At 41.9% G+C, this 27,334-nt stretch overlaps 2 protein-coding genes and 1 pseudogene across 30 annotated transcripts in view; 1 reads left to right on the forward strand and 2 right to left on the reverse strand.

Moving 5' to 3' along the window:
* KIAA2012 (KIAA2012 ortholog) overlaps positions 1 to 15,655 on the forward strand; it is a 128,999-nt gene extending 113,344 nt beyond the window's left edge. For 13 of the 29 annotated variants that reach the window (XM_078328181.1, XM_078328183.1, XM_078328184.1 and 10 more), the window contains 5 exons: positions 765 to 879; positions 2,531 to 2,916; positions 6,008 to 6,210; positions 6,884 to 7,056; positions 9,224 to 9,864. In XM_078328181.1, coding sequence (XP_078184307.1) covers positions 765 to 879; positions 2,531 to 2,916; positions 6,008 to 6,210; positions 6,884 to 7,056; positions 9,224 to 9,750 — 1,404 coding nt within the window. In that variant the 3' untranslated portion in view covers positions 9,751 to 9,864. Of the gene's footprint in view, positions 1 to 764; positions 880 to 2,530; positions 2,917 to 6,007; positions 6,211 to 6,883; positions 7,122 to 9,223; positions 9,872 to 14,035 lie in introns of those variants that run through there. The other 16 variants (XM_078328190.1, XM_078328192.1, XM_078328191.1 and 13 more) reach the window with 4 other exon arrangements.
* On the reverse strand, positions 12,583 to 13,388 carry LOC144576697 (DAZ-associated protein 2 pseudogene; annotated as a pseudogene).
* Positions 15,656 to 19,007: 3,352 nt separating the features above from the next.
* The window catches only part of SUMO1 (small ubiquitin like modifier 1), a 35,207-nt gene continuing 26,880 nt past the window's right edge, over positions 19,008 to 27,334 (reverse strand). Inside the window, exons 4-5 of the mRNA XM_002749647.6 lie at positions 25,227 to 25,298; positions 19,008 to 19,845 (exon numbers count right to left, since the gene is read on the reverse strand). Coding sequence (XP_002749693.1) covers positions 19,777 to 19,845; positions 25,227 to 25,298 — 141 coding nt within the window. The 3' untranslated portion in view covers positions 19,008 to 19,776. The remainder of the gene's footprint in view (positions 19,846 to 25,226; positions 25,299 to 27,334) is intronic.

Below are 27,334 nucleotides of genomic sequence, written 5' to 3' on the forward strand. Positions count from 1 at the left end.
AACGTCCACCTCCCGGGTTCAAGTGCTTCTTCTGCCTCAGCCTCCCGAGTAGCTGGGATTACAGGCATGTCCCACCACTCCCAGCTAATTTTTGTATTTTTTTTTTTTCAGTAGAGATAGAGGTTCACCACGGTGGACAGGCTGGTCTCAAACTCCTAACCTCAAGTGATCCACCCACCTCAGCCTCCCAAAGTGCTGGGATTACAGCGTGAGGCACCACACCTGGCCCCATTTCTAATTCCTGCAAAGGTACTGAGTGGGTAGTCACTGTCCCACTCTGTCATCCTCTCTTAGGAGGAAGCACTGTGTTGTTCCATCCCATGGAGAAAGGTGGTCATCTCCCTGAGGTTTCCTGAAAGTTAGCAAGTAATTCTGCAGTGAATAAAGCTGGTTTTGATTTACAATAGTTAACCATTAATCATGGCAACACCAATCTAGCAAAGGTAAAAACTGTTTCACTTTGATCCAGCTCTGTAGATCATGATTTAGAATCTAAGAAAGGAGGCAAACCATAAAGTATGTTTTCCTCCTCTTTCCTCTAATGAAATTATTCCTAGCAGTTTTACATCAAAGGTTGAACCTTTGAATCTCCCCATTGGCTCTGCATTCTCTAAGATTCACTCTTCTGCTTTACCTGGAACTCACACAAATTCCATTCTAAGCCAATCTGTCACCTTGTTCAACACAATCTTCTTGGGTGGTTTTTTTTTTTTTTTCATTTCCTATACACATCATGGTCCCCTTTCTTGATTTTTCACCTTTAGGAGAGGGATCTGATTGACAAAGCCAAGAGAAAGAAAAAACCCAAGACAGACAAAACCAAAGCACTCAAGAGAGAGAGAGAAGGAAAGATCTACAGGGAAGCAGAGGCTGCTGTCGGTAAGAGAGTGTGCCGGCAAGTAACAAAAACTGGAGAAAACTCCCATTGGGGTCAGGAGGTGGTATGGGTAATTAGCATGGATCCTACCAGACAAACGCTCTGTTTTGAGTCTCCTTGACTACTAGAGCTAGGATGGTGTTGCAGCCTTACTTCATGTCAATATCTTAATAAACAGAGATAGAGGAAAATGGGGAGCCTAGAGGCCTGTGTTCACCAAGAAAGGAAAGTATAATAATAACAGCACCTATTTATTGAATACCTACTCTATTAGGACTCTGTATATATGATCTCATTAAATCCTCACAACATCTCCATGAAGGAAGTTTTATTATTATATTCATGTAGCAACTGAGGTTTAGCAAGGTTGGGTGACTTGCTAAATCTGCCTCCGATCATACTGTATGATCAAGCAGATCATACAGTAAAGTGGTAGACCCGGGGTTTGTCCTTTCCTATTTGACTCCTAACAGATTCTATTACCACTGCCTCCATAAAATAATAACTAAATCACATAATCAGAGTATTGGGTAATGAGAGCATTTGGGAAGGGGAAGGATATCACAGTGTTGAATGATTCTCCAAACTACGGTTTCTGTCTTGGTTCCCTGACCAGGAACTCAGATTCCTACACTTCTGAAGACTTGCTTTAGCCTAAAACTTACACCCAGCCTTTGCTTCCCACATGATACAGAACACCCTCCAAACAAATCCAATGCTGCTGGAAAGGACAACAATGAATACGCTCCTGAACAAAATCTATTTTTGAAATTTGCTTGTTTAACTCTTGCTGAATTTACATTTTTGTAGCCCATGACTTGGGTAGCATTGGTGGGATTAGGAAAAGGAAATATTTGTGGTGTCCCCACCAAACGTGAAGTGAAGGAAGGGTCCTTAGAGTGTGGAAGGCTAAACTTTGCCAGGTTACAAAGCTGCAACCTCAAGCCAGACTCTCAAGGCATGACTTTCCAGCTGTGTCTACGAGCCTCCCTTCTGGGCAGTCCTGCCCCCACCGTAAGTCAGAGTGAAATAGAACTTATTTAATAGCAAGACTGCTGAATGTCAGTTGATCCAAAGAGGATAAGGCAGTTTCTCAAAGGGTGGTCTGCAAACTACTCTTCCCAAAACACATGGGGTGTTTGTTACAGGGCAGATTCCTACTGAACCAGATTCTGGGGCTCGGGCCCAGGAATCTGCACCACAGGTGATTCTATTGCATACTAACTTTTAAAAGTTACTAAAAAGGAGCCAGGCATGGTGGCTAACACCTGTAATCCCATCACTTTGGGAAGTGAGCAGATTTCTTGAGCTCAGGGATTTGAAACTAGCCTGGGCAACATGGCAAAGCCCCATTTCTACAAAAAATACAAAAATTAGCAGGACATGGTGGTGCACCTGCAGTCCCAGCTACTCGGGAAGCTGACATGGGGGGGATCACTTGAGCCCAGGAGATCAAGGCTGCAATGAGCCATGATCATGCTATTACTGGGTGACTACTCCAGCCTAAGTGACAGAGCCAGACCCTATCTCAAAAAAAAAAAAAAAAAAAGGATGTCTAGAGCAAGACCCTATCTCAAAAAGACTAAAAAGGATGTCTAGAGATCACATTAAGTCAACTCAGCTATGTATCTATCCCCAATTGTTCTGCCCCAGGAAAATCAAAGGACTCAAAGGCTAAAAAAAATTTAGAAAAAAAATCAGGAGCCCAAAGGAAAAGGACACAGAAGGAAAGAAATCTGGAGAAAGCGGCAGAGCAGACTGGGCCTGATGTCATTCACTCTGAGGAAACAGAAGACACCTCAAATAGAGGTTCCTTCGCATCAGACTCCTTCGTAGAGGACCCTTGGCTTTCTCCCAAATATGATGCTCAGGAGACCCAAGTTTCTCTAGATGGAAGATCATCACCCTCCCAGATTGCAACTGTCACTGGCAACATGGAATCTAAAGAAGAGAGAAGCTGTGAGGACCCTTCCAAAGTCAAGTCTGATGTCCTCAGCTTGACAGAGGGAGTTCTGTCCTCACTTGGCACAAGTGCAGAGGTGAGAAAAGCTGCCCTTAATTATACTGCACTTACTGAAACAGCTCTAATACCTAATGATCTTATTGTTCTCCTTTGGTATCTTCTGACCCTAGTAAGACCTGATCAAAGATGCAGGGGTGGCAAAGCCCCTCTGAAGTGATGCATTCTGTGAGGCCCCCACACGGCCAGGGCAAGTATCTACCCTGTAAAGAATAGGGTGGATAATGAGCATAGCACCTATCTGTGAGGGGTGCAGGACTCGTGGTTACAGGGAAAGGTGGATACTGGCTATCAGAATCAAGCATATTTACTTGACTTAGGCTAGGGCTCATCTATTGCTTGCCTCCCAAAGGCTGTGGAAATTTCTGCTTTCCTAATCTGTGTTTCTGCGGTATACAGCTGGAACAGAGGCAGTATATATGTGTATATGTGTATATATATATATATATATATATATATATATATATATATATATATATAAAACAGATACTGTATACATATATCTGTTTTTACAAGGTGCTTTTGGGCCAGGCACAGTAGCTCACGCCTGTAATCCCAGCTCCTTGGGAAGCTCAGGCAGGTGGATCATGAGGTCAAGAGTTAGAGACGAGCCTGGCCAACATAGTGAAACCTCATCTCTACTAAAAATACAAAATTTAGCCAGGTATGGTGGTGTGTCCAAATAATCCCAGCTACTAGGGAGTATGAGGTGAGAAAATCGCTTGAACTCGGGAGGCAGAGGTTGCAGTGAGCCAAGATCATGCCACTGCACTCCAGCCTGAGTGACAGAGCAATACTCCATCTCAAAAAATATATATATACAGGGTGCTTTTTCATGTAAGAGTCACTTTGTTCCAGAGGCCTTGATTCTTATGTGGAGGTCTGAAGAGAAAAACTGAGTGTAAGGAAAAATTACCCTTGAAAATTGCTGCAATTAGGCCAGATGCGGTGTCACATCTGTAATCCCAGCACTTTGGGAGGCCAAGGCAGGAGTATTGCTTAAGATCAGGAGTTTGAGGCTGCAGTGAGCTATGCTTATGCCACTGTACTCTAGCCTGAGCAAAAGGACAAGATTCTATGTGTAACGAAAATAAGAAACAAGAGAGAGAATAAAGAAAAGAAGGAAGGAAGGAGAGAGGGAGGGAGGGAGGGAGGAAGGAAATCCCTGCAATTAACCAAAAAAGAATACCATATAGCGACATGTATGTATATTCATCTGTCAGTATGACCAACACAACCAATTTTTCTTCTGATGTTAGAATAGATTACTATTCCTTCCACTGAGACTAAGGTACTGAACTTCATTTTGACATCTTATACAAAAAAATTAAAAAGTAGCTTTAAACACTGCAGATGCACACACGGCTAAGCCACTATGGTTAAACTCACATATGTTACATTAACCTTTACAACTACACTGTGAGCCAAGTATGATTAGCCCCATTTTACAGATCCAGAAATAGAAGCTAGAGGGAGTTAAATGCAGGTTGCCAGAAATTATACAACCATTGAGTGGTAGAGCCAAGACTTAAGCTTAGGTCCTTTGACTCTAAGTTCAGGACTCTTGTCACTATTTTAAATTATTATCTATTTACTTATATTATGGCCCATGGCTTCCAAAAAGGATTCCAGGAAGATTTTACTTTATAGTTCTCAGTCCCTCCCAGCTGCCTGGATCACAGAATTCCGCTCTGCACAACAGATGAAAATTTCAACCTATGGGCAGAACTTTTCTGAGCCTGTGTGATCATCAACATGTCTTAGATTTATTGTCATAGTACTGTGCTGCCTTTTTCTCTGAGTTGGATACACAGAGTTCCTGGAAGGCTTGCCTCCCAAGGTTCCTTCATAGGCATATTTCTGAGGAAGAGGCATTAGGGAGAAAAAAGAAAGCTATAACAACCTTCATATAAACTGAAATAACAATCTTCCATTGGAAAGGTGAGTTTCTATGGGATTAAATGTGAGTCTGACCCATCTATACCTGAGGTTGCCCTGGTAAAATAGCTTCTATCTAGAACCTGTGGTTCCCAACTCTGGCTTCTTGTTAGAATCACTCAAGAAATTTTTCAACAACTGAGGCCTTCCACCTAGAGATTTTCATTGGTCTGGGTAGAGTCTTGGCCTCAGGTACTTTTGTTTTTATTTATATATATCTGTGTGTGTGTATGTGTGTGTGGTGTGTATGCATGCATGTATGTCTGTATATATATGTACATATACATACATACATATATGCATACATATATATAACCATCAATATGTAAATATATATATATATATGTTTTTTTTTTTTTTTTTTGAGGCAGAGTCTCACTTTGTCGCCAGGCTGGAGTGCAGTGGTGTGATCTTGGCTCACTGCAACCTCCGCCTGCCAGGTTCAAGCAATTCTCCCGCCTCAGCCTCCCAAGTAGCTGGGACTACAGGTGTGCGCCACCATGCCCAGCTGATTTTCGTATTTTTAGTAGAGACAGGGTTTCACCATGTTGGCCAGGATGGTCTCAATCTCTTGACCTCATGATCCGCCCACCTTGGCCTCCCAAAGTGCTGGGAATACAGGCATGAGCCACTGTGCCAGGTCTTTATATAGTTTTGAGACAGAGTCTTGCTTTGTCACCCAGGAGTGCAGTGGCATGATCATAGGTCACTTGTTACCTTGAACTCCTGGGCTCAAGCAATCCTCCCACCTCAGCCTCCCAAAATGCTGGGATTACACGTGTTAGCCACTGTGCCCAGTCTCAAGTAATTTTTGAAAGCTCCTTGGGTAATTCTAAAGTGCAGCTAGGGTTGAGAACTCTAGAACCTACCATGTATTGGACATTATGTTGGCACTTCCATTATTTCAGCTAATCCTGGTGACAATACCATGAAGAAGACAATGTCGGGAAGTTTAAGTTGTAATCCCTAAATCCCAAAGCAAGTAAGAAACAGAGTTGAATCAAGGTCAGTCAGACCCAAATGTCCAAGCTGGTGGCAGCTGAGTCTGCAGCTGTGGGCAGTGTGGAGTCTGCTTTATGAGTCCCTCTTTGATTAGAGACAACATTGTCTGGGGTGGAGAAGGGCTCAGTGCTGAGAGTGTTTCTTGCACTGAGAACACTCTGGTTTCTTAGGCCCTCCTCACTAAGAGGGAACAGGAGAAGGCTTCCCAGGACAGGCTTCGAACAGAAAGAGCCGAGATGAGGCGGCTGGAGGTGGAGAGGAAGAGAAGGGAGCAGGAAGAGCAGAGGCAGCTCCAGCAGGAGCAGCTGGAGAGGGCAAAAAAGATGGAGGAGGAGCTGGAGCAGGAGCAGCAGAGACGCGCAGAAGAGATCCGGTAGGTCGGGCAAGCCAAAGAGACTACAGCCATGTTCAGAAGCAGAAGAAAAAAGGCAGTGGTTGACCTCCCCTAGAGACAATGTTTGGTTCTGAGGTTCATGCCCCAAAGTAAAACAGCATGCGTTATTTTTCTGTCCTCAGTTTTCCTAGGAACACCACCGACCAGAGAGAAGCTGCAGCATCTCAGCCAAGGGCATGGGTACATTCTGCTGAATGTCACTCACATTCAGGTTTACAACCCTAAATGAGGGTTACTCATATTGATGGTCATGAGTTCTTCTTGGGAAGGCTCTGAGAGTCAGTCCAGCAAACATTTGCCAAGCCCCTGCGCTTTGCTGTCTGCACTTTTCTAGTCCCTTTCACAGGCCTCAACTGCAATTTCATCTTCACAACAACCCTGTGAGGCAGCAGTTTTGAAATCCTTAAGAATGAAAAATGAACTTTTGTGCCAGAGTACAGAGCTGTGTGCTGAAACTCTGGTTTCAAGCCCACTGGGCTCTTGTCTCTGCTCTTCAATCCTGGCTTCCCTTGGAAAACTGAGTCTCCTGGGAATGGGATGGCTCTGAGCCCACTGGCCACAGACCTCCCCCATGGGTACTGTCTGTTGGCTCATCTCACAAGGCTGTCTCAGTGTTTTCTGCCATTTCCCTGCCCATCTTGTGTTTTCTCAGCTTGAGGAAACAGAGACTCCAAGAAGAACAGCAGCGGCAGGAGGAGGAGGAGAGAAAGCAGCAGCTCCGGTTGAAAGCAGCCCAGGAGAGAGCTCGGCAACAGCAAGAGGAGTTTCGGAGGAAACTACAAGAACTACAGAGAGAAAAGCAACAGAAGGAAGCTGAGAGGGCCGGTGAGGGGGTTCTTGAGCTCTTTGCCTCTCTCTTCTATTTGGGGCAGAAACATTTTTATCCAACTGTGAGTGTTCATTTATTACTATCCTAGGCCTTAGGGTGTTAAGCAATCTAAATATATAAACAATTTTTTTCAAAATGATTATGTATGACTATAGTGTGTTAATATAGATCTAAGAAAGTAATGACTTGCTTGTGGAAATGACTCCAGAGGCCTTCTCTCAATCCAACAACCTCCTGAACTGGGATCTTGCCCTTCCCTTTGCCCTTTCGGCATTGCTCAGGAGCTACCTAAATTGGAGACACAGCCTTACTCCTTTCTTCCTTCCCTAGCAGATGGAAACAGTCACAAGCATCTGGATAGCTTCAGGGCACTTTCAGGTGCTGATGTGTGGAATCTCACCAGCCTCTTTTTAAAAACTATTACTTATTTTTAATTGACATAGAATAATTGTACATATTTACAGAGTACAATGTAATATTTGACACATATACAATGTGTAATTATCAAATCAGGGTAATTAGCATCTCCATCACCTCAAACATTCATCATTTGTGTTGGGAACATTCAAAATCCACTTTTTTTTCCTTCAAAATCCACTTTTTTTTTTCTTCAAAATCCACTCTTCCAGCCAAGTGACGTGACTCAGCTTGTAATCTCAGAATTTTGGGATGGCGAGGCAGGTGGATCACCTGAGGTCAGGAGTTCGAGACCAGCCTGGCCAACATGACAAAACCCTGTCTCTACTAAAAGTACAAAAATTAGCCAGGTGTGATGGCATGTGCCTGTAATCCCAGCTACTCAGAAAACTGAGGCAGGAGAATTGCTTGAACCCAGGAGGCAGAGGTTGCAGTGAGCCGAGATAGCATAATTGCACTTCAGTCTGGGCAACAAGAGCAAGACTCTGTCTCAAAAAAAGAAAAAATCTACTCTTCTAGCTATTTGGAAATAGAAGTTGTTGTTACAGTCACCTACAGTGCTACAGAACGCTAGAACTTACTCCTTCTATCTAGGTGTACTTTAGTAGTCTTTAACCAACTTCTCCCTAACCCCCCAACAACCCCCTACGCTTCCCTCCCTCTAGTAACCACTGTTCTATTCTCTACCTCCATGAGATCAATGTTTTTAGCTTTCACATGAGTAAAAACATTTCATTTATTTTTCTATGTCAAGCTTATTTCACTTAATATAAGTCCTCTCAGGATCATTCACATTGTCATAAAAGACAGAATTTTATTCTGTTTATGGCTAAATAGTATTCCATTATGTATATATACCACATTTTCTTTATCCATTCATCTATTAATGGACATTTATATTGATTCTATATCTTGGCTATTGTGAAGAATGCAGCAATAAACATGTAAGTGCAAGTATCTCCTCAATATGTTGATCTCCTTTCCTTTGGACGTATACTAGCAGTGGGATTGCTGGGTCCAGCCACACCTTTGAGGAAGAGATAAGAACTTCAGCAGACCACACTGTGGCCACTTCCTGATTCTGGCTGTAGACTCAGTGCAGCTGAGGAAGCACCAAGTTTCTCTACACCCTGATCTGACACCACTCCCCAACCCAGCTTCATACCACCACATAAAAATACCAGGCTCTGGAAAAATTATTCCCCAAGTCTTTGTATTAACTGCATAGTGTACTACACATAGTAGGTGCTTAATAAAAAAAAAAATTTTTTTTTTTGAGACGGAGTTTCCATATTGTTGCCCAGGCTGGAACACAATGATGCAATCTCAGCTTACCGCAACCTCTGCCTCCTGGGTTCAAGCAATTCTCCTGCCTCAGCCTCCCAAGTAGCTGGTATTATAGGCATGCACCACCACACCCTGCTAATTTTGCATTTTTAGTAGAGATGGGGTTTCCCCATGTTGGTCAGGCTGGTCTCAAACTCCTGACCTCAGGTGATCTACCCACCTTGGCCTCCCAAAGTGCTGGGATTACAGACGTGAGCCACCGCACCTGGTCAGGACTCTTAAATTATTAAATTAATCCCCAAGGTACTCCCCAGAGAGGATCTGGCAGCCAGCTAGATGGTTAAACTGCAAAATTTCTCACAGGGAGTCCCTCAGAATCACAGATTTGAGAGTTGGATCAGAAAATTGTTTTCCCCAATAATGATCCCTCCTGAGCCCACCCTCTTTTCTATTTTCCAGAGGCAGAGAAGCAAAGGCAAAAGGAATTGGAAATGCAGTTAGCAGAAGAACAAAAACGTCTGATGGAAATGGCTGAAGAGGAACGACTGGAGTACCAGCAGCAGAAACAGGAAGCGGAAGAGAAGGCTCAGCTGGAGGCAAAGGAGAGGAGGCAAAAGGAAGAGGAAGCAGCAAGACTCGCTCTGGAAGAAGCCACAAAACAAGCCCAGGAAAAGGCCAGGTACTGGACATTTGGGCAACTGTTGCCATTGGGGGGTTGTTCATGGGCTTCACTGTCCAGCACTAATGCTAGCCTTGCACTGCCTTTGGACAAGAAAAGTTCCCCCACCCCACGCATGGTTTGGAAGACGGAAAGGCATAGAGGGATTCTTTTGCTGCAAATATCAAGGATTCCTCCATGGCTTAAAGAAGTTATACTGAAGCTACAAGGGAGTTTAGAGAGATCCACCTCAATCATCTATTTTATAGATGAAAAGGCATGTCCCAAAGAGGAAAAGGATCTTGATCACGAACAAACAGTGACTTAGGAACAATGCCAAGGCCAGATCTAAGACCCCCTAATTCCATACCCATTGCCTTCCTTGGTATCTACTGAGTGCCTGTTATGTGCCAAACACTGTTACAGACACTAGGAATCCGGGAGTATGAAAGATAGAGGGCCGGGCTCAGTGGCTCGTGCCTATAATCCCAGCACTTTGGGAGGCCGAGGCAGTGGGTGGATCACCTGAGGTCTACAGTTTGAGACCAGCCTGGCCAACATGGTCAAACCCCATCTCTACTAAAAATATAAAAATTAGCTGGGTGTGGTGGTGGGCACCTGTCATCCCAGCTACTTGGGAGGCTGAGGCAGGAAAATCACTTGAACCTGGGAGGCAGAGGTTGCAGTGAGCCGAGATCAAGCCATGCACTCCAGCATGGGCGACAAGAGTGAGGAAAAAAAAAAAAAGATGTGAAAGAATTGCATGTGGCTTATTTTAATTGATTAACCAGGGCAAGACCTCTCAGAAGAGGTGTCATATATGGTGAAACTTGAATGACAAAGAGCCACATAAACATCTGGAAGAAAAATATCCCAGCAAGTAAACAGTAAGTATAAAGGTCTGAAGAAAGAAATGAGGCTGGCATGTTGGAAGAATATAAGACAGTATGGATGGAATGAAGGGGACAAAGGGCAAAGGATACTTCCAGATGAAGTTAGGGATATAGGCCAAGACCAGATCTAAAATGAGGACCTTGTTAGAAGAAAAAGCACAGAATCAAAGTCAACAGGGTCTTCCCCCTTTATTCTCCTATAATATGATTATCATTGCATCTTACTGATAATAAAAACTGAGGTATGTATTTCAATTGACTCTAAAAGCTAGGACCTCTATAGTTGCTACATCATGAACTTCTCCTCCTTAGAGAAAGTAACTAATAACTGTCCCTGTTTAGAACCACCAAAGTTGAAAGGTAAAGAGGCACAACCCAGAAAACCATGTGATTCCAACCTTAACTATAAATACTTTTCCCCTTCAAATATCTGTCCACAACTTAAGCTGAATCTAAGATGATAAATACTCTTTAGGGGACCAAAAAGAGAAGGCAGCCAGTGCAACTCGATTTCAAGGTTGTCTACTAACCTTGAGTTCTTCCTCCTCTGGACTTTCCTCAGCTGTTAGGTGAATTACAAAATGGATCATTAGGCAAGCCCTCACTTCATTTCAAAATTATCTATTCCATGTACCAGAGCAGCAGAATTAGGTTCCTAAATATTGAGACCACAGGCTAACTACTGGGAGTTCCAACTTTCCACGAGAAGGAAACTGACAGTAATCCAAGGCAAAGCTGGGCAATTTATAAGGATAGTCCAAGTAGCTGAAAGCAGAAAACCAAATAACTAAAGGGATGAGGAAAAGAGCCTCACTCTACCAAGACTCAGGAGAATTTCATATCAACTGGCTTTATTTCATCTTCACTGTGTGACACTGGCCCAGATAATTTAACTTCTCTGGCCTGTTTTCTCACCCCACACCCTTTTTTTTTTTTAAGACAGAGTCTCACTCTGTTGCCCAGTCTGGAGTGCAGGGACACAATCTCGGCTCACTGCAACCTCCACCTTCCAGATTTAAGAGATTCATGCCTCAGCCTCCCAAGTAGCTGGTAGGGAGCCACCAGGTTGGCTAGTTTTTGTATTTTTTTTTCAAATATTCAAAATAGTCTGTATTCTACATTTTTTAGTATAAAAAATCCACAAGTTAAGTACACCACAGTGTAGGCAGAGACATACGACGCTGAACTTTCATAACAGTCAATGGTACAGTCAACCATCACATGTACAGAACACACAATTTAGATGAACTGAAATAAGATTTAAAAAATCCAATTTCAGAAAACAAAACTCAAAAGATTAAGGATCCCTGAAATATTCTTAACCCTAATGAGATTCCTCACTGGACTCAAGTCATTTAGTAGTGAAGCATTCACAATATGACCCTATTAACCCAGTCTAGGAATTTTGGGGAGCCGAATGAGTAGCTGCAACAGACACTCTGACAAAAAATAGTAACCAATTTTAGATCTGAAAACTCCTCTTAATTTGGCTCTAAACACATCAATCAGGCTTTTGAAATGCATCCTCTTCCCTGCCCCTAATATTTTAAAACAACTGTTGTTCACAGAACAGTTTGCATGATACGTTTGTTCAAACATAGCTCAGTTTTTCTAGCACCAAAGCAAATTTGGGTTAGGTTCATGTGTGCAGACACAACCTATGAGAAGGGTCCAAAAGGTACCCTCCACTATTGCCTGAGGAGATATGAAAGCAGCAGAAGTAATGGGATCTGTGCTTGGGGCACACAGCAGGTTTCAGAGGATCCTTGTTAAAGACTAGTTAAAAGATGACACGTGGGGAGAAGTTTGAGGAAAGGAGGAAATTAGTCTGACTGGCTTTCTGTCCTGCACCGTTGATTCAATGGAGACTGTCAGGAGGAAGTGGAAGACTAAAGTTGGAGATGGGATGGCTGGGGCAAGGGATGGAAAGGAAAAGGCAGACAACTAATGTGTTCCATTTATAACAATATAAATCAAAAACTTAAAGGAGATTAAAGACCAATCAGAATAATTTTGCAACTTTAATTCTTAGGAAGATCTATCTAAGTTCCCTTTAATCCTAATTTGATGTTTTATTACCAAACTCAAAGAGCAGTATGGAACACTATTACTCCAGAGAAATTGAAGGAAGATCCTTAGGGCAGCTTCACCCACATTCATATTATGAATGGATACCTTCCCTAGCTCAAAATGCTTTAGGGAGATACCTACCATTACATGATTCCTTATTAAATTTGAAAAGTGCCTGAAAGTTTGGACACCAGAAAGACACCCCAAAAACATGTGTCTAAACTGCAACTTCAGGTTACTATGATAAAGCAGTTACATTGTGAGAAGTGCTGAAGGTATGTGATGTCTTTCCTGACACAAAGGTGACCTTGGTTCCTCAGCAGATGGTGTAGCCACCATTTGAACCACCCATGAAGTTCCCCTTCTGCTGAGTTACGAGGACGCTGACTCCTGCATGACTGCAAGCTGAGCAGCATTGAGAGGGCATCCAGGAGGTGGAATGTTGCCAGCAGTAACATCCCAGCTCCAAATCTGGTACCTGCATCATACTCTCCTTCCACCAGCCCTGTAGAGCCAGGTGGATAGATGGGACCCACTGGATAATAAGCCATGGGGATTGTGGAACCAAAGGCCCAACAGCCACAGACTGGGCCATGGGAACATACAGAGAGGCTCCAGGAAATGCGGCCGACATGGTGGGGACTGTGGTAGCCCCTGGGTGCACAGTGCTCAGATCAGAGCTCTGAGTAGGCAGGTGGAGCATCAGTATAGGGTGGAGCCTGAGGAATATGCAAGGTTTGAAGGTCTACTGGATTCCCAGGAGGCTGCACAGGGTAGGCTGGCTGTGTTGGATACTGACCTTTGCTGTTCAGTGGCTGCAGGCCCGGTTCATACTGGCATTGCGGAGACCATTTTTTCATCCTCTTTCTGTTCAGAGCCACTTGTGTCACGATGACAGGTCTCCGCCTAACATCACTCAACACCTGAGTGGCGCTGCCCCCCAGTTTTTGTATTTTTAGTAGAGATAGGGTTTCACCATGTTGCTCAGGCTAATCTCAAACACCTGGCCCATCTGCCCGCCTCAGCCTCCCAAAGTGCTGGGATTACAGGCATGAGTCACTGCACCTGGCCCTTTCCTCATCTCTTAAATGAGGGAGTCCTTTTCAGCAGTATAAGAATTGACTTGGCCCACCACAGTGCCTCACACCTGTAATCCCAGCCCTTTGGAGGCTGAGGCGGGGGGATCACGAGGTCAGGTGTTCAAGACCAGCCTGGCCAATATGGTGAAACCCTGCCTCTACTAAAACTGCAAAAATTAGCCAGGTGTGCTGGCACGCACCTGTAGTCCCAGTTACTCAGGAGGCTGAGGCTGAAGAATCGCTTGAACCTGAGTGGTGGAGGATTCAATGAGCTGAGATAGTGCCACTGCAATCCAGCCTGGACAACAAAGCGAGACTCCATCTCAAAAAAAAAAAAAAACCACTGTGAGTCATGCCTTTCCTTTTACTTTTCCAATAGGAGGCTCGTGGTACTGTAAACCGCATATGTAAACTTACTAAATGAAGAGTATGATCTTCCACTAAAATCCAAGATCAACAGCCCCAAGTCTAATTGATAATTACTCAAATCTAAAGTTATCCAGCTAGCTTATAAGGACAATTTCTAGGGTGCTTAATAATTATTGTAATTGGGGTGCGGTTGTCTCCTTAGGCAAAAAGCTGCTTTGGCGAAACATCTTCATTTCCATCAAGAACTCCATAAGGAAGCCAGTAGTCTGCAGTGGACACACAACATTTCCAGACCATGGGTTTACTCTTATTTCCAGTTCCTACAAATACCCAGGCCTTAAGGCTAGAAGAAAACTAAAGAGTAAGTTGGGAGGTGGTGACAAAAAGAGAAACTTCCCTTTATAATAAAGTTCCAAGGGCCAGGCATGGTAGCTCATGCGTGTAATCCCAACATTTTGGGAGGCTGAGGCAGGATGCTTGCCTGAGGCTGGGAGTTTGAGACCATCCTAGGCAACATAGTGGAAACTCCGTCTTTATAAAAAAAAAAGTTTAAGCCGGGCGCGGTGGCTCACGCCTGTAATCCCAACACTTTGGGAGGCCGAGGCGGGTGGATCACGAGGTCAAGAGATCGAGACCATCCTGGTCAACGTGGTGAAACCCCATCTCTACTAAAAATACAAAAAAATTAGCGGGGCACAGTGGCGCGTGCCTGTAATCCCAGCTACTCAGGAGGCTGAGGCAAAAGAATTGCCTGAACCCAGGAGGCGGAGGTTGTGGTGAGCCGAGATCGCGCCATTGCACTCCAGTGTGGGTAACAAGAGCGAAACTCCGTCTCAAAAAAAAAAAAAAAAAATTTAATTAGCCAGGCATGGTGGGGTATGCCTGTAATCCCAGCTACTCAGGAGGTTGAAGCAAGAGGATCGCTTGAGCCTAGGAGTTCCAGGCTGCACTGAACTATGATGGTGCCACTACACTGCAGCCTGGGTGAGAATGAGACTGTCTGTTAAAAAAGTTTCATCCTGTCTCAGTGCCTCCCCCCTCTGCATCCCCTCCCCACCTCCCACAAAAAAGTTTCATCCTGACCCCATTTAGTTCCATCTGGTTAACCTCAAACCAACCTGACACTCTTTACTCTGAAACCTCCATTTCCACCACCCCTCAACAACTCACACACTTTGTTCAACCCAATTGAACTCTTCACTCACCTAAATCCTTTATGTTCTTCAGAACCATATAAATCCAGAAGCCTTGGTGCCTAAAACTGCCCATAATTTCAGTCTGAAACACTAACATGGTCTTAGGATAGTCAAAGTATTTCATTTCAGTCAATGTGTCTGAAAGAGTTACAGAAAAATGAAAACTGTGTAGTGCAAATAATTTTGAATTAGCTCAGAGAAACTAATTTATATATTCAAATATGTTAGGAATTTTATTAAACATCTCTCTGTAAAGCAGAACCACAACCATTTTACCCTAAGGATCTAAAACTTAATGTCTATTTAGAACAATGTATATTTGCAATCACTTGATAAATGTTCATTTCAGCAAAATGAGCTGTTTTGTGAAGCCATTGTCCTATCCTCAAAGTATAGTTTCTAGAGCTGCACTGTTGAGTAACACAGCACCAGCTATATGTAGCTATTTAAATTTGTTAAAACACTCTTCAGTCACAACAGCCCCAATTTAAGTGCTCAGTGGTCATGTGTGGCTACTGGCTACTGTACTGGACAGCACAGATGTAGAATATTTCCATGATAGGAAATTATATTGGGCAGCATTATTCTAGAGGCCTGAACATTAATAAATCTTGAGTTTTAGCCCCTGTGCCTTGAAGAATTAACCACTCACAAAATTTCTCCAGTTGAAAAATTATTGACTCTACCAGGATGTCTTTTTTTTTTTAAACATCCTCGCTCTATAACCCAAGGTAGAGTGCAGTGGCACAATCACAGCTCACTGCAGTCTTGACTTCCTGGGCTCAAGCAATCCTCCCACCTCAGCCTTCCAAGTAGCTGAGACTACAGGCATGCACCACCACATTTGGCTAATTTGTGTATTTTTAGTACAGATGGGGTTTTGTCATGTTGCTCAGGCTGGTCTCAAATTCCTGGGCTTGAGTGATCTGCCTGCTTCAGCCTTCCAAAGTGCTGGGGTCACAGGCATGAGCCACTGTGCCAGGCCCAGGATGAGCCTGGATTAGATATTTATCTTTAACAACTCTCTTTTAGTATTTAATAAACTATCCCTTTAACAAATGGATGATGAAAGATATTTTTAGCATACAAGTTATATACAAAAATGTTATTTAAATCCACAGCATCTGAACCTGAATTTTTTCACAAATTTCTTTTGGCCCTACTCGATACTTTACTGTCTACAGATGAAAAACTTAATATTTATAAGTAATTACCTCCAATTCCTCTACAGAAATTACACCTCTACAACCCAGAAATCAAACCTGTTTGAATTCTGTATTGCTGTTATTGGACTTGCTTAGATTTGATCTTTATTTTAACTCCTTGTTTTATATAAGAATTAAATAGAAATAAAATAGTCAAACACTAGATACTATCAGTCACAGTAAACTTCAGTATGTCATCTAAACATTTTCTCAAGCTTGTAGACCTTAACTGCACATTCATTCATTCAATCAATTCATTCAACAGTACTTAATCAGGTAAGAAAGGAACATCTCAAATAATTCAGCCCACAACAGAACAAACACAAGGAAATCATCCTTGTGGGGAAAATTACCATTGCTGACTTTAGTTTCTCCCTTCTTTTACAGATTTAGATGTTGCATCAAGCACCAGATAAAAGTGGCTTCACTAAATTTTATTCAAGGTCCCTTAAGAAATCTGATAATCTGTTAAAATTTTTGTTGTGAAATGCCTATTTATCAGCACTGCTAATCAGATAAGCACATGTTTAAGTTAAACATAGCAGAGTGCAGTGCATTTAGAAGAATCCAAAAAACTAAAAACAAGAAAATTATTTCCCCAGTAGCTAAATCACACCACCTAAATCCTGAGAGCCTTCAGACATTTAGAGATGCAAACAAAATTGAGATACCAAACTGGCCGGGGCATGGTGGCTCACATCTATAGTCAGGAGTTCACGAACAGCCTGACCAACATGGAGAAACCCTGTCTCTACTAAAAATACAAAATTTAGCTGGGCGTGGTGGTGCATGCCTGTAATCCCAGCTACTCAGGAGGCTGAGGCAGGAGAATCACTTGAACCCAGGAAGTGAAGGCTGCAGTGAGCCAAGATCGCGCCACTGCACTCCAGCCTGGGCAACAAGAGTGAAACTCTTGTCTAAAAAAAAAAAGATACCAAACTATAGATTCACATAGTTCAAATACCCAGTCAGATCTGTTTTTCAGTCTTGACAGAAATATGCAACTCTGGAGGATTTTCTTAAAATGGGCCTAGTTCCTACTCACTGTTTAAGGAATACAAGGATAAATATCAGGTGACAATCTAAAAGCTCTAACTTACACCATACAAATAATTTTTCAATCAGGGTCAAACACAAGAACTTTAAGATCAAGCCAACCTCTTTCTCAAAAGGTGACCTGAGTAGGTATGTAAGCTATAACAGTTTATAGCTTATGCATTCAACGTGGGTTTTATTTGGTCTTCTAAAGTAGTTAGATGACATTCTATTTGAGATAATATGAAACTGGACTGTATGTATGCAGAGATATAGTAAATTCTGTGATTCATTAGCATTAAAAATCAAAGTTAAGCCCTCTAATAGGAACAAACTAATCTGGTATTCGAATTTTACACAAAGTTTAAATATTTAAGATATAGAGAAATAAGGCCACACCAGGCACAGTGGCTCACGCCTGTAATCCCAAAACCTTGGGAGGCCGAGGGGGGAGGATCACGAGGTCAAGCAATCGAGACCATCCTGGCCAACATGGTGAAACCCCATCTCTACTAAAAATAGAAGAATTAGCTAGGCGTGGTGGCGCACGCCTGTAGTCCCAGCTACTTGGGAGGCTGAGGCAGGAGAATCACTTGAACCCAGGAGGCAGAGGTTGCAGTGAGCTGAGATCGCCCCACTGCACTCCAGCCTGGTGACACAGCAAGACTCTGTCTTAAAAAAAAAGGGGGGGGGAAGAAATAAAGCCAGGCCGGGCACAGTGGCTCAAGCCTGTAATCCCAGCACTTTGGGAGGCTGAGGCGGGCAGATCACAAGGTCAGGAGTTCAAGACAGCCTGGCCAATATGGTGAAACCCCATCTCTACCAAAAATACAAGAATTAGCCAGGCATGGTGGCGAAACTTAGTCCCAGCTACTTGGGAGACTGAGAGGCAAAAGAATTGCTGCTGGGCGCGGCGGCTCAAGCCTGTAATCCCAGCACTTTGGGAGGCCGAGGCGGGTGGATCACAAGGTCAAGAGATCGAGACCATCCTGGTCAACATGGTGAAACCTTGTCTCTACTAAAAATACAAAAAATTAGCTGGGCACGGTGGCATGTGCCTGTAATCCCAGCTACTCAGGAGGCTAAGGCAGGAGAATTGCCTGAACCCAGGAGGCGGAGGTTGCGGTGAGCCGAGATCACGCCATTGCACTCCAGCCTGGGTAACAAAAGCGAAACTCTGTCTCAAAAAAAAAAAAAAAAAGAATTGCTTAAACCTGGGAGGCAAAGGTTGCAGTGAGCCGATTACACCACTGCACTCCAGCCTGGGTGACAGAGCAAGACTCCAAAAAAAAAAACTACACACACACACATACACACACACACACACACACACAAAGAAATAAAAGGAAAACATAAAATATACCAAGCCTTACCATTCTGTAAATTGTTAAAGGAACAATTGAAATTATCAATATAAATCAATTAAGAATTTTTGGCATGCCCATTTATTCAACATGATTAGGTAACTGTATCATATATATGTTCCATACAGGAGTATCAAGATTTTTTTAAAAAAAAACAGAACACTGAGTATTAAAAAAGTATTGTGGCCCTAATTAAATCCTTGATGCAGAAGGCACTTCAGTAATTTTCAGTGCTTCAAAGTCATTAACATCACTGTACAGTAATGAAGAAAAAATTTGTACCAGGTGTAATTTCCAGTATCTATGCAAGAAAACCTTACTTGAGGCATTTTCTTTTTTCTTTCTTTACAACTGAAATAAAATAAGCATTAGTACGATTTTTACAAATATTGTTTATTTTAATGAAGCTGGTACAGACAATGTCCATTTAAAACCCATATCCCAGGCCAAAAAGGTACAAATAAAATCAAAAAGAGCAGTGTTCTGTTGTATTCATTTCTGCATGTATAGCTTTATTAACTGCTAATGAAAATTAGAACTTTTCTGGGATCTTCTGACAAGATTTTTTAAAAACCTTAAAATGCCTTTTCTTCAGTGAAGCCATCTTTGGAGTTGTCATTACTCTCACCTTATCTGTCATCTTGACTTCAACCTGATATTCCTCTTCTTTTGGTCCAGACCCTCAAATTTTAAAAGTAGCTTCATTAAGGAAAGGTCATTTTTCCACAGTTCAGTTCTCTGAAAAACTTCCATCTCCCACTGAAAGTCACAGTCCAGGAGTGAAGCAATCACATGCTACAACATCAGGGCCAATTAGAAAGTCATTATGAACACTTGCATTGGTCGATCTTATTTATCACCACAAGCCTGAAAATGCAATGTCCTGAAAAAGGTGCCCTCTCTGTGCACACGTAATTTTTAAAAAGGAAAGGGCAATATGAAGGGGACTGAGGCTTGATCACCAAAAATCAGCACAATGAAAACAAACAATAATGAATAATGACCACCAGAATTCAAATTACCAGATGTTTCAAAGAGATGGGGTGCCAGTTTTCAATTCTGTTTTGAACACCACATTACAAAAGAACTAGTTTTAAAAATAAAAAAGGATTGAGGGAAAAGAAAAAAAAATAAAAAGATTATCTAAACTGTTGAATGACCCCCTGTTTGTTCCTGATAAACTTCAATCACATCTTCTTCCTCCATTCCCAGCTGTAAGAGGAAAGAAAAATGTTAGTACAATACAAAAGCACTGTTTTTAAATTGGCTACAATTATGTGGCCACCAATTTAAAAGTGCAAAGAGATCCAAATGTGATCCATATTTACAATCCTCTAAGATTAAGAATCCTGCTTTCTGGCCGGGCGTGGTAGCTCACTCCTATAATTCCAACACTTTGGGAGGCCAAGGAGGGTGGATCATTTGAGGTCAGGAGTTTGAGACCAGCCTGGCCAACATGGTGAAACCCCATCTCTATTAAAAATACAAAAGGAGCCGGACACCTGTAATTCCAGATACTTGGGAGACTGAAGCAGGAGAATCACTTGAACCCAGCAGGCAGATGTTGCAGTGAGCCGAGATCATACCATTACATTCCAGCCTGGGTGACAGATGAGACTCCATTTAAAAAAAAAAGAAAGAAAAAAAATAATCCTGGCTGGGCACAGTGGCTCACACCTGTAATCCCAGCACTTTGGAAGGCCGGGGCGGGCAGATCACAAAGTCAAGAGATCATGACCATCTTGGCCAATATGGTGAAACCCCGTCTTTACTAAAAATATAAAAATTAGCTGGGAGTGGTGGTGGGCACCTATAATCCCAGCTACTTGAGAGGTTTGAGGCACGAGAATTTCTTGAACCCAAGAGGCAGAGGTTGCAGTGAGCAGAGATTGCACCACTGCACTCCAGCCTAGGCAATAGAGGGAGGCTACATCTCAAAAAAAAAAAAAGAATCCTATTTTCTTTAAAGAACACAGAGGTGTCTTTCCTTCTCATTCTGTCTATTGAGTTGTCCATCTTACTTTCCTGAGTCAATTTCACTACCGAGGTTTATTTGCTGTATAAAACTTAAGTGGTGGCTGGGCATGGTAGCTCACGCCGCTAGTCCCAGCACTTGGCCCGGCCGAGGCGGATGGATCACTTGAGGTCAGGAGTTCAAGACCAGCCTGGCCAACATCTTGAAACCCCGTCTCTACTAAAACTATACAAATCAGCCAGGTGTAGTGGCGCATACCCATAGTTCCAGCTACTCGGGAGGCGGAGACAGGAGAATTGCTTGAACCCAGGAGCCGAGATCACACCACTGTACTCCAGCTTGGGCAACAGAGCAAGACTCCATCTCAAAAACAAAAAAGGTGTTTTTGACAGCTATGTTAAAGAATTTTTAAATCTAATGAAACATGTATTTAATAGTTTAAATGATAGTTTGACATCATATATACTAATTTGTTTTGGGTTTTTTTTTTTTTGAGACAGGGCCTCATTATGTTGCCCAGGCTGGAGTACAGTGGCACAATCTCAGCTCACTGCAACCTCAGCATCCTGGGCTCAACAAATCCTCCCATCTCAGCCTCCCCAGTAGCTGGCTCCCCAGTAGCACGTGCCACCATAGCCAGCTAATTATTCTATTTTCAGTAGAGACATGGTTTCGCCATATTGCCCAGGCTGGTCTCAAACTCTTGACCTAGAGTGATGCAGCCCGCCTCAGCCTCCCAAAGTGCTGGGATTGCAGGCGTGGGATCACTGTGCCTGACCAAAAAGTTTTAAATTTTATAGGTAACATTTCTGTGTAGAATTTTAACTATGAAAATTAAATATGTTTAAAACTTAAAAAAAAAAAAACAAAAATGTTAAGAAATTTAAACATAAGAGATATGAATTAGGATTTTAAAATGATCAGAATGGCTCTAGTGTTAAGCTATCTCGGTTGTGGCATATTAATGAATATTTAAATAATTATTAAAGATGCTTTTAAAACAATTTTAATTGCTCATATAGCATGGCAATTATTGCAAGGAATAAAATTCCAAATGTTATTAGAAACCTTCAAAACAGGAAGACAGCACAAGTCCTTGAACTATAAAGAATATGAAGCTACAAACTTCAAGGAGTACATTCAACAGAGACAAGTGAACAATAGCACAGGAGGGTCACTCCCTTAAAGACCTACTCTCTCCTCTCACTGCCCCAACATTCCTCTGAAAAGATAGTCTCTTAATTACAAGGAATGTCTAAGGCATGTGTCAGTAAAATGTATTAGGTATCTACTGTACAGTCCCAGAGATTATGCCAAGTTTGGTCAAGAAATTACAAGGTAAGTTTGGAATTTATTGTGCCAGAAAGTAAGGAAGTGTTCAAGAAGGTGGTAGATACTAAACCTAAGGGGAACATTTAATGAGAAAGGGGATATTCACACCGTTTCAAAGTATGTCCCCTCAAATTACTTAATTATAAGAGGAAAACAGTTAACTACACAGTTAAAAAAAAAAAAAAGACAACACTTAAACTAAGTGATCAAAGCCTCGGCAACATAGGAAAACTCCATCTCTATAAAAAATGTAAAAATTAGCAGAGTATGGTGGCACATGCCTGTAATCCCAGCTACTCAGGAGGCTGAAAGTGATAGTATAGGACTGCTTGAGCCCAGGAGTTTGTGCCTGCAGTGAGCTATGACTATGTTCCAGCCTAGGTGATATAGCAAGAGACCTTGTCTCAAAAAAAAAGAGGAAAAAAAAAATCTCTTCCTGCATCAAATCACTTCGAAAAAAAGAAAAAGAACTAAGTTTAATGTATGCTTAAAAATAACAAAAAACAAAAACAAAAAGCCCAAGTGATAAAAATTAACATCACCAGCTGAGCATGGTGGCTCACACCTGTAATCCCAGCACTTTGGATGGCTGAGGTAGGCGGATCACCTGAGGTCAGGAGTTCGAGACCAGCCTGACCAAGATGGAGAAACCCTGTCTCTACTAAAAATACAAAATTGCCCGGGCGTGGTGACGCATGCCTATAATCCCAGCTACTCGGGAGGCTGAGGCAGAAGAATCGCTTGAATCTGGGAGGCAGAAGTTGCAGTGAGCCGAGATTGCACCATTGCACTCCAGCCTGGGCAATAAGAACAAAACTCCATCTCAAAAAAAAAAAAAAAAAACAATTAACATCGCCAATAAGGGGCCTTCATGGCTTCATGTGCTCCAAATATAACCTGAGAAAGACACATTCATTTATACAGTATTCCAGCCAAAAATATATAGCTTGAATCTAGTCATGAAGGAACAGACAACCCCAAAATGAGGGACTGTCTAGAAAATAATTGGTTGGTATTCTGGTAAAATGTCAATGTCATGAAAGACAAAGAAAGGCCAAAGAACTGTCCCAAATAAAGGGTGATTAAAGGCACACTCTAAAAAAATATGTGATACTAAACTGAATCCTGTGCCGGGGAGGAAATTTGTTATACAACGTAATTGGGACAAAAGACAAAATTAGGTTGTACATTAAGATTAAAGTATTCTAATAGTGTTACATTTCCTGAATTTGATTAATAGTACAGTGGTAATGCAAAATAATACGTTTTCTTTAAAAATGCACATTTAACAAGGCATAAATGGCCACTGTACACAAGCTACTCCCAAATGGTTTGGAGGAAGAGAAAAAATACACACACACGCGTGCGCGCACACAAAATAATTAAGCAAAGATACCAAATGTTAAAAACAGGTGAATCTGGCTAGGCACAGTGGCTCACACCTGTAATATCAGCACTTTGGGAGGCCAAGGCGCATGGATCACCAGAGGTCAGGAGTTCGAGACCAGCCTAACCAACATGGTGAAACCTCATCTCTACTAAATATATATATATATAAAAAAAAAAAGAACAGCCAGGCATGGTGGCACATGCCTGTAATCCCAGCTACCTGGGAGGCTGAGGCAGGAGAATCACTTGAACCTGGGAGGTGGAGACTGCAATGAGCTGAGATCATGCCATTGCACTCCAGCCTGAGTAACAAGAGTAAAACTCTGTCTCAAAAAAAAAAAAAAAAAAAGTTAATCTGGCAGAGAAAAGTTGCTATACTGTTCTTGCAAACTCTGTAAAATAAAAATTATTTCAGACCAGGCATGGTGGCTCACACCTGTAATCCCAGCACTTTGGGAGGCCGAGAGAGTAGATCACCTGAGGTCAGGAGTTCGAGACCAACCTGGCCAACATGGTGAAACCCCATCTCTACAAAAAATACAAAAATTAGCCTGGCATGGTGGCGCGTGCCTTTAATCCCAGCTACTCGAGAAGCTGAGGCAGGAGAATTGCTGAACCCAGGAGATGGAGGTTGCAGTGAGCCAAGATTGTACCACCGCACTACAGCCTGGGCCACCAAGTGAGTCAGTCTCAGTCTCTCTCTCTTTCTCTCTCTCTCTCTATATATATATATATTTCAAAGAAAAAACATTAAAAATGGAAAAATGTCAAAAAGAACACAGATGCCAAGGTAAAGGCATTCCCACTGGCAACTATCTAAAGAAGGATATTAATATAGTTTCAAAGCAACTCCCCACGGATTACTTATTGATTACATGGGAAAACTGTAACTTTATATTGGATAAATCTGCCAGTTACCACCTTAACTAAGTGACTAAAGTTAACATTAACAGGACAGTCATCATGTACTTCCTGACATAATACACTCAGAAGTACATAGCTTCAATCTGTGCCATCCCCCACCCAAAAAAAAAGCAAAACTTAATCTAACCATGAGTTAACATTACACAAACCCAAAGTGAAGGACTTTAAAAAAAAAAAAAAAAGGTCAGTATAATTATAAAAGACCGAGGAACTGTTCCAGATTCAAGAAAGCTAAGAGGCATGACAGGCCAGGCTTAGTGGCTGACATCTGTAATCCCATAACTTTGGGAGGCCAAGGTGGGCGGATCACTTGAGGTCAGGCCTGACCAACATGGTGAAACCCCGTCTCTACTAAAAATACAAAAAATTAGCTGGGCATGGTGGCGCATGCCTGCAGTCCCAGCTACTCAGGAGGCTGAGGCAGGAGAATTGCCTGAACCCAGGAGGCGGAGGTTGCGGTAAGCCGAGATTGCGCCATTGCACTCCAGCCTGGGTAACAAGAGCGAAACTCCGTCTCAAAAAAAAAAAAAAAAAACCACTCATACAATAAAAACATTAAATGAAAACACAGAAGCATAAAAAAAAGGATAAAACAAGATGACGGAGCCAAATATATTTATATACAGTATGCTTCTGTTTTAACATTCTCAAAATGGTTCAAAACTCAAAATCCATGAACGTATACCAGAAATTTGACAAATTTTAGGAACATTTGTCCATCTTCAAAAGAGATGTATGTAGCATGTGCCCTATAACAATTTCAGTATTCATTAGGTTTCTACCTCCCATTTTATTGGCACTTTTGAAGGCACCATAGAGAAGTTCAACACAAAACATTATTTCTTCTCTCCAACAAATAACAGGCCATTTAAATCAGAGAATATTTAAGAAAAGGGCAGTTTAATACCAGTGAACCAAACTGCTCAAAGGAGAATTTAAATTTTTTTGTGACTCAAGAAAAAAGTATACTCACTTCTTTTGGAGTATGATTATCAGCAATTCTCTGACCCTCAAAGAGAAACCTGAGTGAATTCATTGGAACACCCTAAAAAGGTAAAAACAATAATAATAATATACATACACACACAATCTTAGAAAACATTATGGTAACTCTGATGCACAAAAGGCAAGCATGAAAGCCTTAGAACTACACAGAAAATATAACTAGATCGCTAACTCAATCATAAATACCATATACAGAGTAGCAACTATTTGCAAGGCCCTCCCTGTACCAATTACTTTACATATATAATGATAAGTGTTAAGCACAACAACACTGGAAGGTAGGTATTATCACTTTATCTTCACTTTACAGCTAGGGAACCTAAGGTTTGGAGCTAGCCAAGAATTGAAGCCCAAACCTGTTTCTAAGCCTGTGCTCCTGACCACTACTAGATTCATTTTGCCCTAAATCTGTTAAGCTAGCATAAAAGATAAAATCAGAAACTAAATGAGAACCCTTACTAGCTTCCAACTACACTGGCAAAATTGGTTTTAAACAAATTAAATCATAAAATTTAGTAAAGTATAATGGCTAATCTACCATAAACCTGGATGGCATAGATAGTACCATAAATATTTCAAAAGATATTAGTAAGGCCAGGTGCTGTGGCATAATCCCAGCACTCTGGGAGGCCAAGGCAGGAGGACCACAAGGTCAGGAGTTCAAGACCAGCCTGACCAACACACCACCTCTATTAAAAATACAAAAATTAGCCAGCATGGTGATGTACATCTGTAATCCCAGCTACTCAGGCGGCTGAGACAGCAGAATCACCTGAACTCAGGAGGCAGAAACTGCCATGAGCTGAGATCACGCCACTGCACTCCAGCCTAGGTGACAGAGCAGAGAGATAGCTCACTTGAGGTCAGGAGTTCGAGACCAGTCTGGCCAACATAATGAAACCCCGTCTCTACTAAAAATACAAAAATTATGGGACAGGCGCAGTGGTTCAGCCTGTAATCCCAGCACTCTTGAAGGCCTAGGCAGGCAGATCACTTGAAATCAGGGAGTTCGAGACCAACCTGGCCAACATGGTGAAACCCCATTTCTACCAAAAATCCAAAAATCAGCCTGGCAGGGTGGCGCATGCCAGTAATCTGAGCTACTCAGGAGGCTGCAACAGGAGAATTGCTTAAACCTGGAAGGTAGAGGTTGCACTGAGCCAAAGTCACATCACTGCACTCCAGCTTGGGCAACAGAGCAAGACCCTGTGTAAATAAATACATACATAAATAAGAAAATTAGCCAGGCCTGGTGGCAGGTGCCTGCAATCCCAGCTACTCAGAAGACTGAGGCAAGAGAATCACTTGAGTCCAGGAGGTGGAGGTTGCAGTGAACCAAGATGGCACCACTGCACTCCAGCCTAAGCGCCAGAGTGAGACTCCATCTCGACAACAACAAAAAAATCAATTCCCTGGCCTATAGATGGGGGGGTGGGGGGTGTAAAGGCTATATGAATTTTTTTCAGAGTTATGAGGATTAAATGACAATATATCTTAAACACCTGTGGCACAGTACAGAAAATAACATTTCAATAAATGTTTCTTTCCCCAGATGAATTTCATCTCAATTTTAATACCCAAAGTTATTACAAATGTGAAGTAGCTGAAACCAATTAAAGAGATTTTATTAAATTTAACAATTAAAATCTATAAAACCAGGAGACAAAAATGCTATTGTTTTACTTATCCTAACAACTAGTCTTTCTTATAAGTTATTTTTATGTTAGTTACAAATCTAAATGGTTAAAAGCAAACCTAAAAACAAAATCTACAATGCCTGAGTTAATATAATTCAATTTTAATAGACTAATTAAACATGTATTTCTTGCTTATTAAATCATAATTTCACTTAAAATATATCTTGGTTGTCTCATATATATTAATTCCAGTTACATTTATTTTAAAAACCTGTTTTATGAATAATAACAATAGGTAACACGTATTGATCATTTTTAGGCACCACATTAAGAGGTTTATGTAGAATATCTCAAGTCATCTTCATGATGTAGCCCTATAAAATTCTCATTTTACTAATTGAAGAAACAAGGCACACAGAGGTTAAATAATTTGCCCAAA

Source organism: Callithrix jacchus, chromosome 6 (assembly GCF_049354715.1).
Source record: "Callithrix jacchus isolate 240 chromosome 6, calJac240_pri, whole genome shotgun sequence".
In the NCBI taxonomy this organism is placed as follows: Eukaryota; Metazoa; Chordata; class Mammalia; order Primates; family Cebidae; genus Callithrix; species Callithrix jacchus.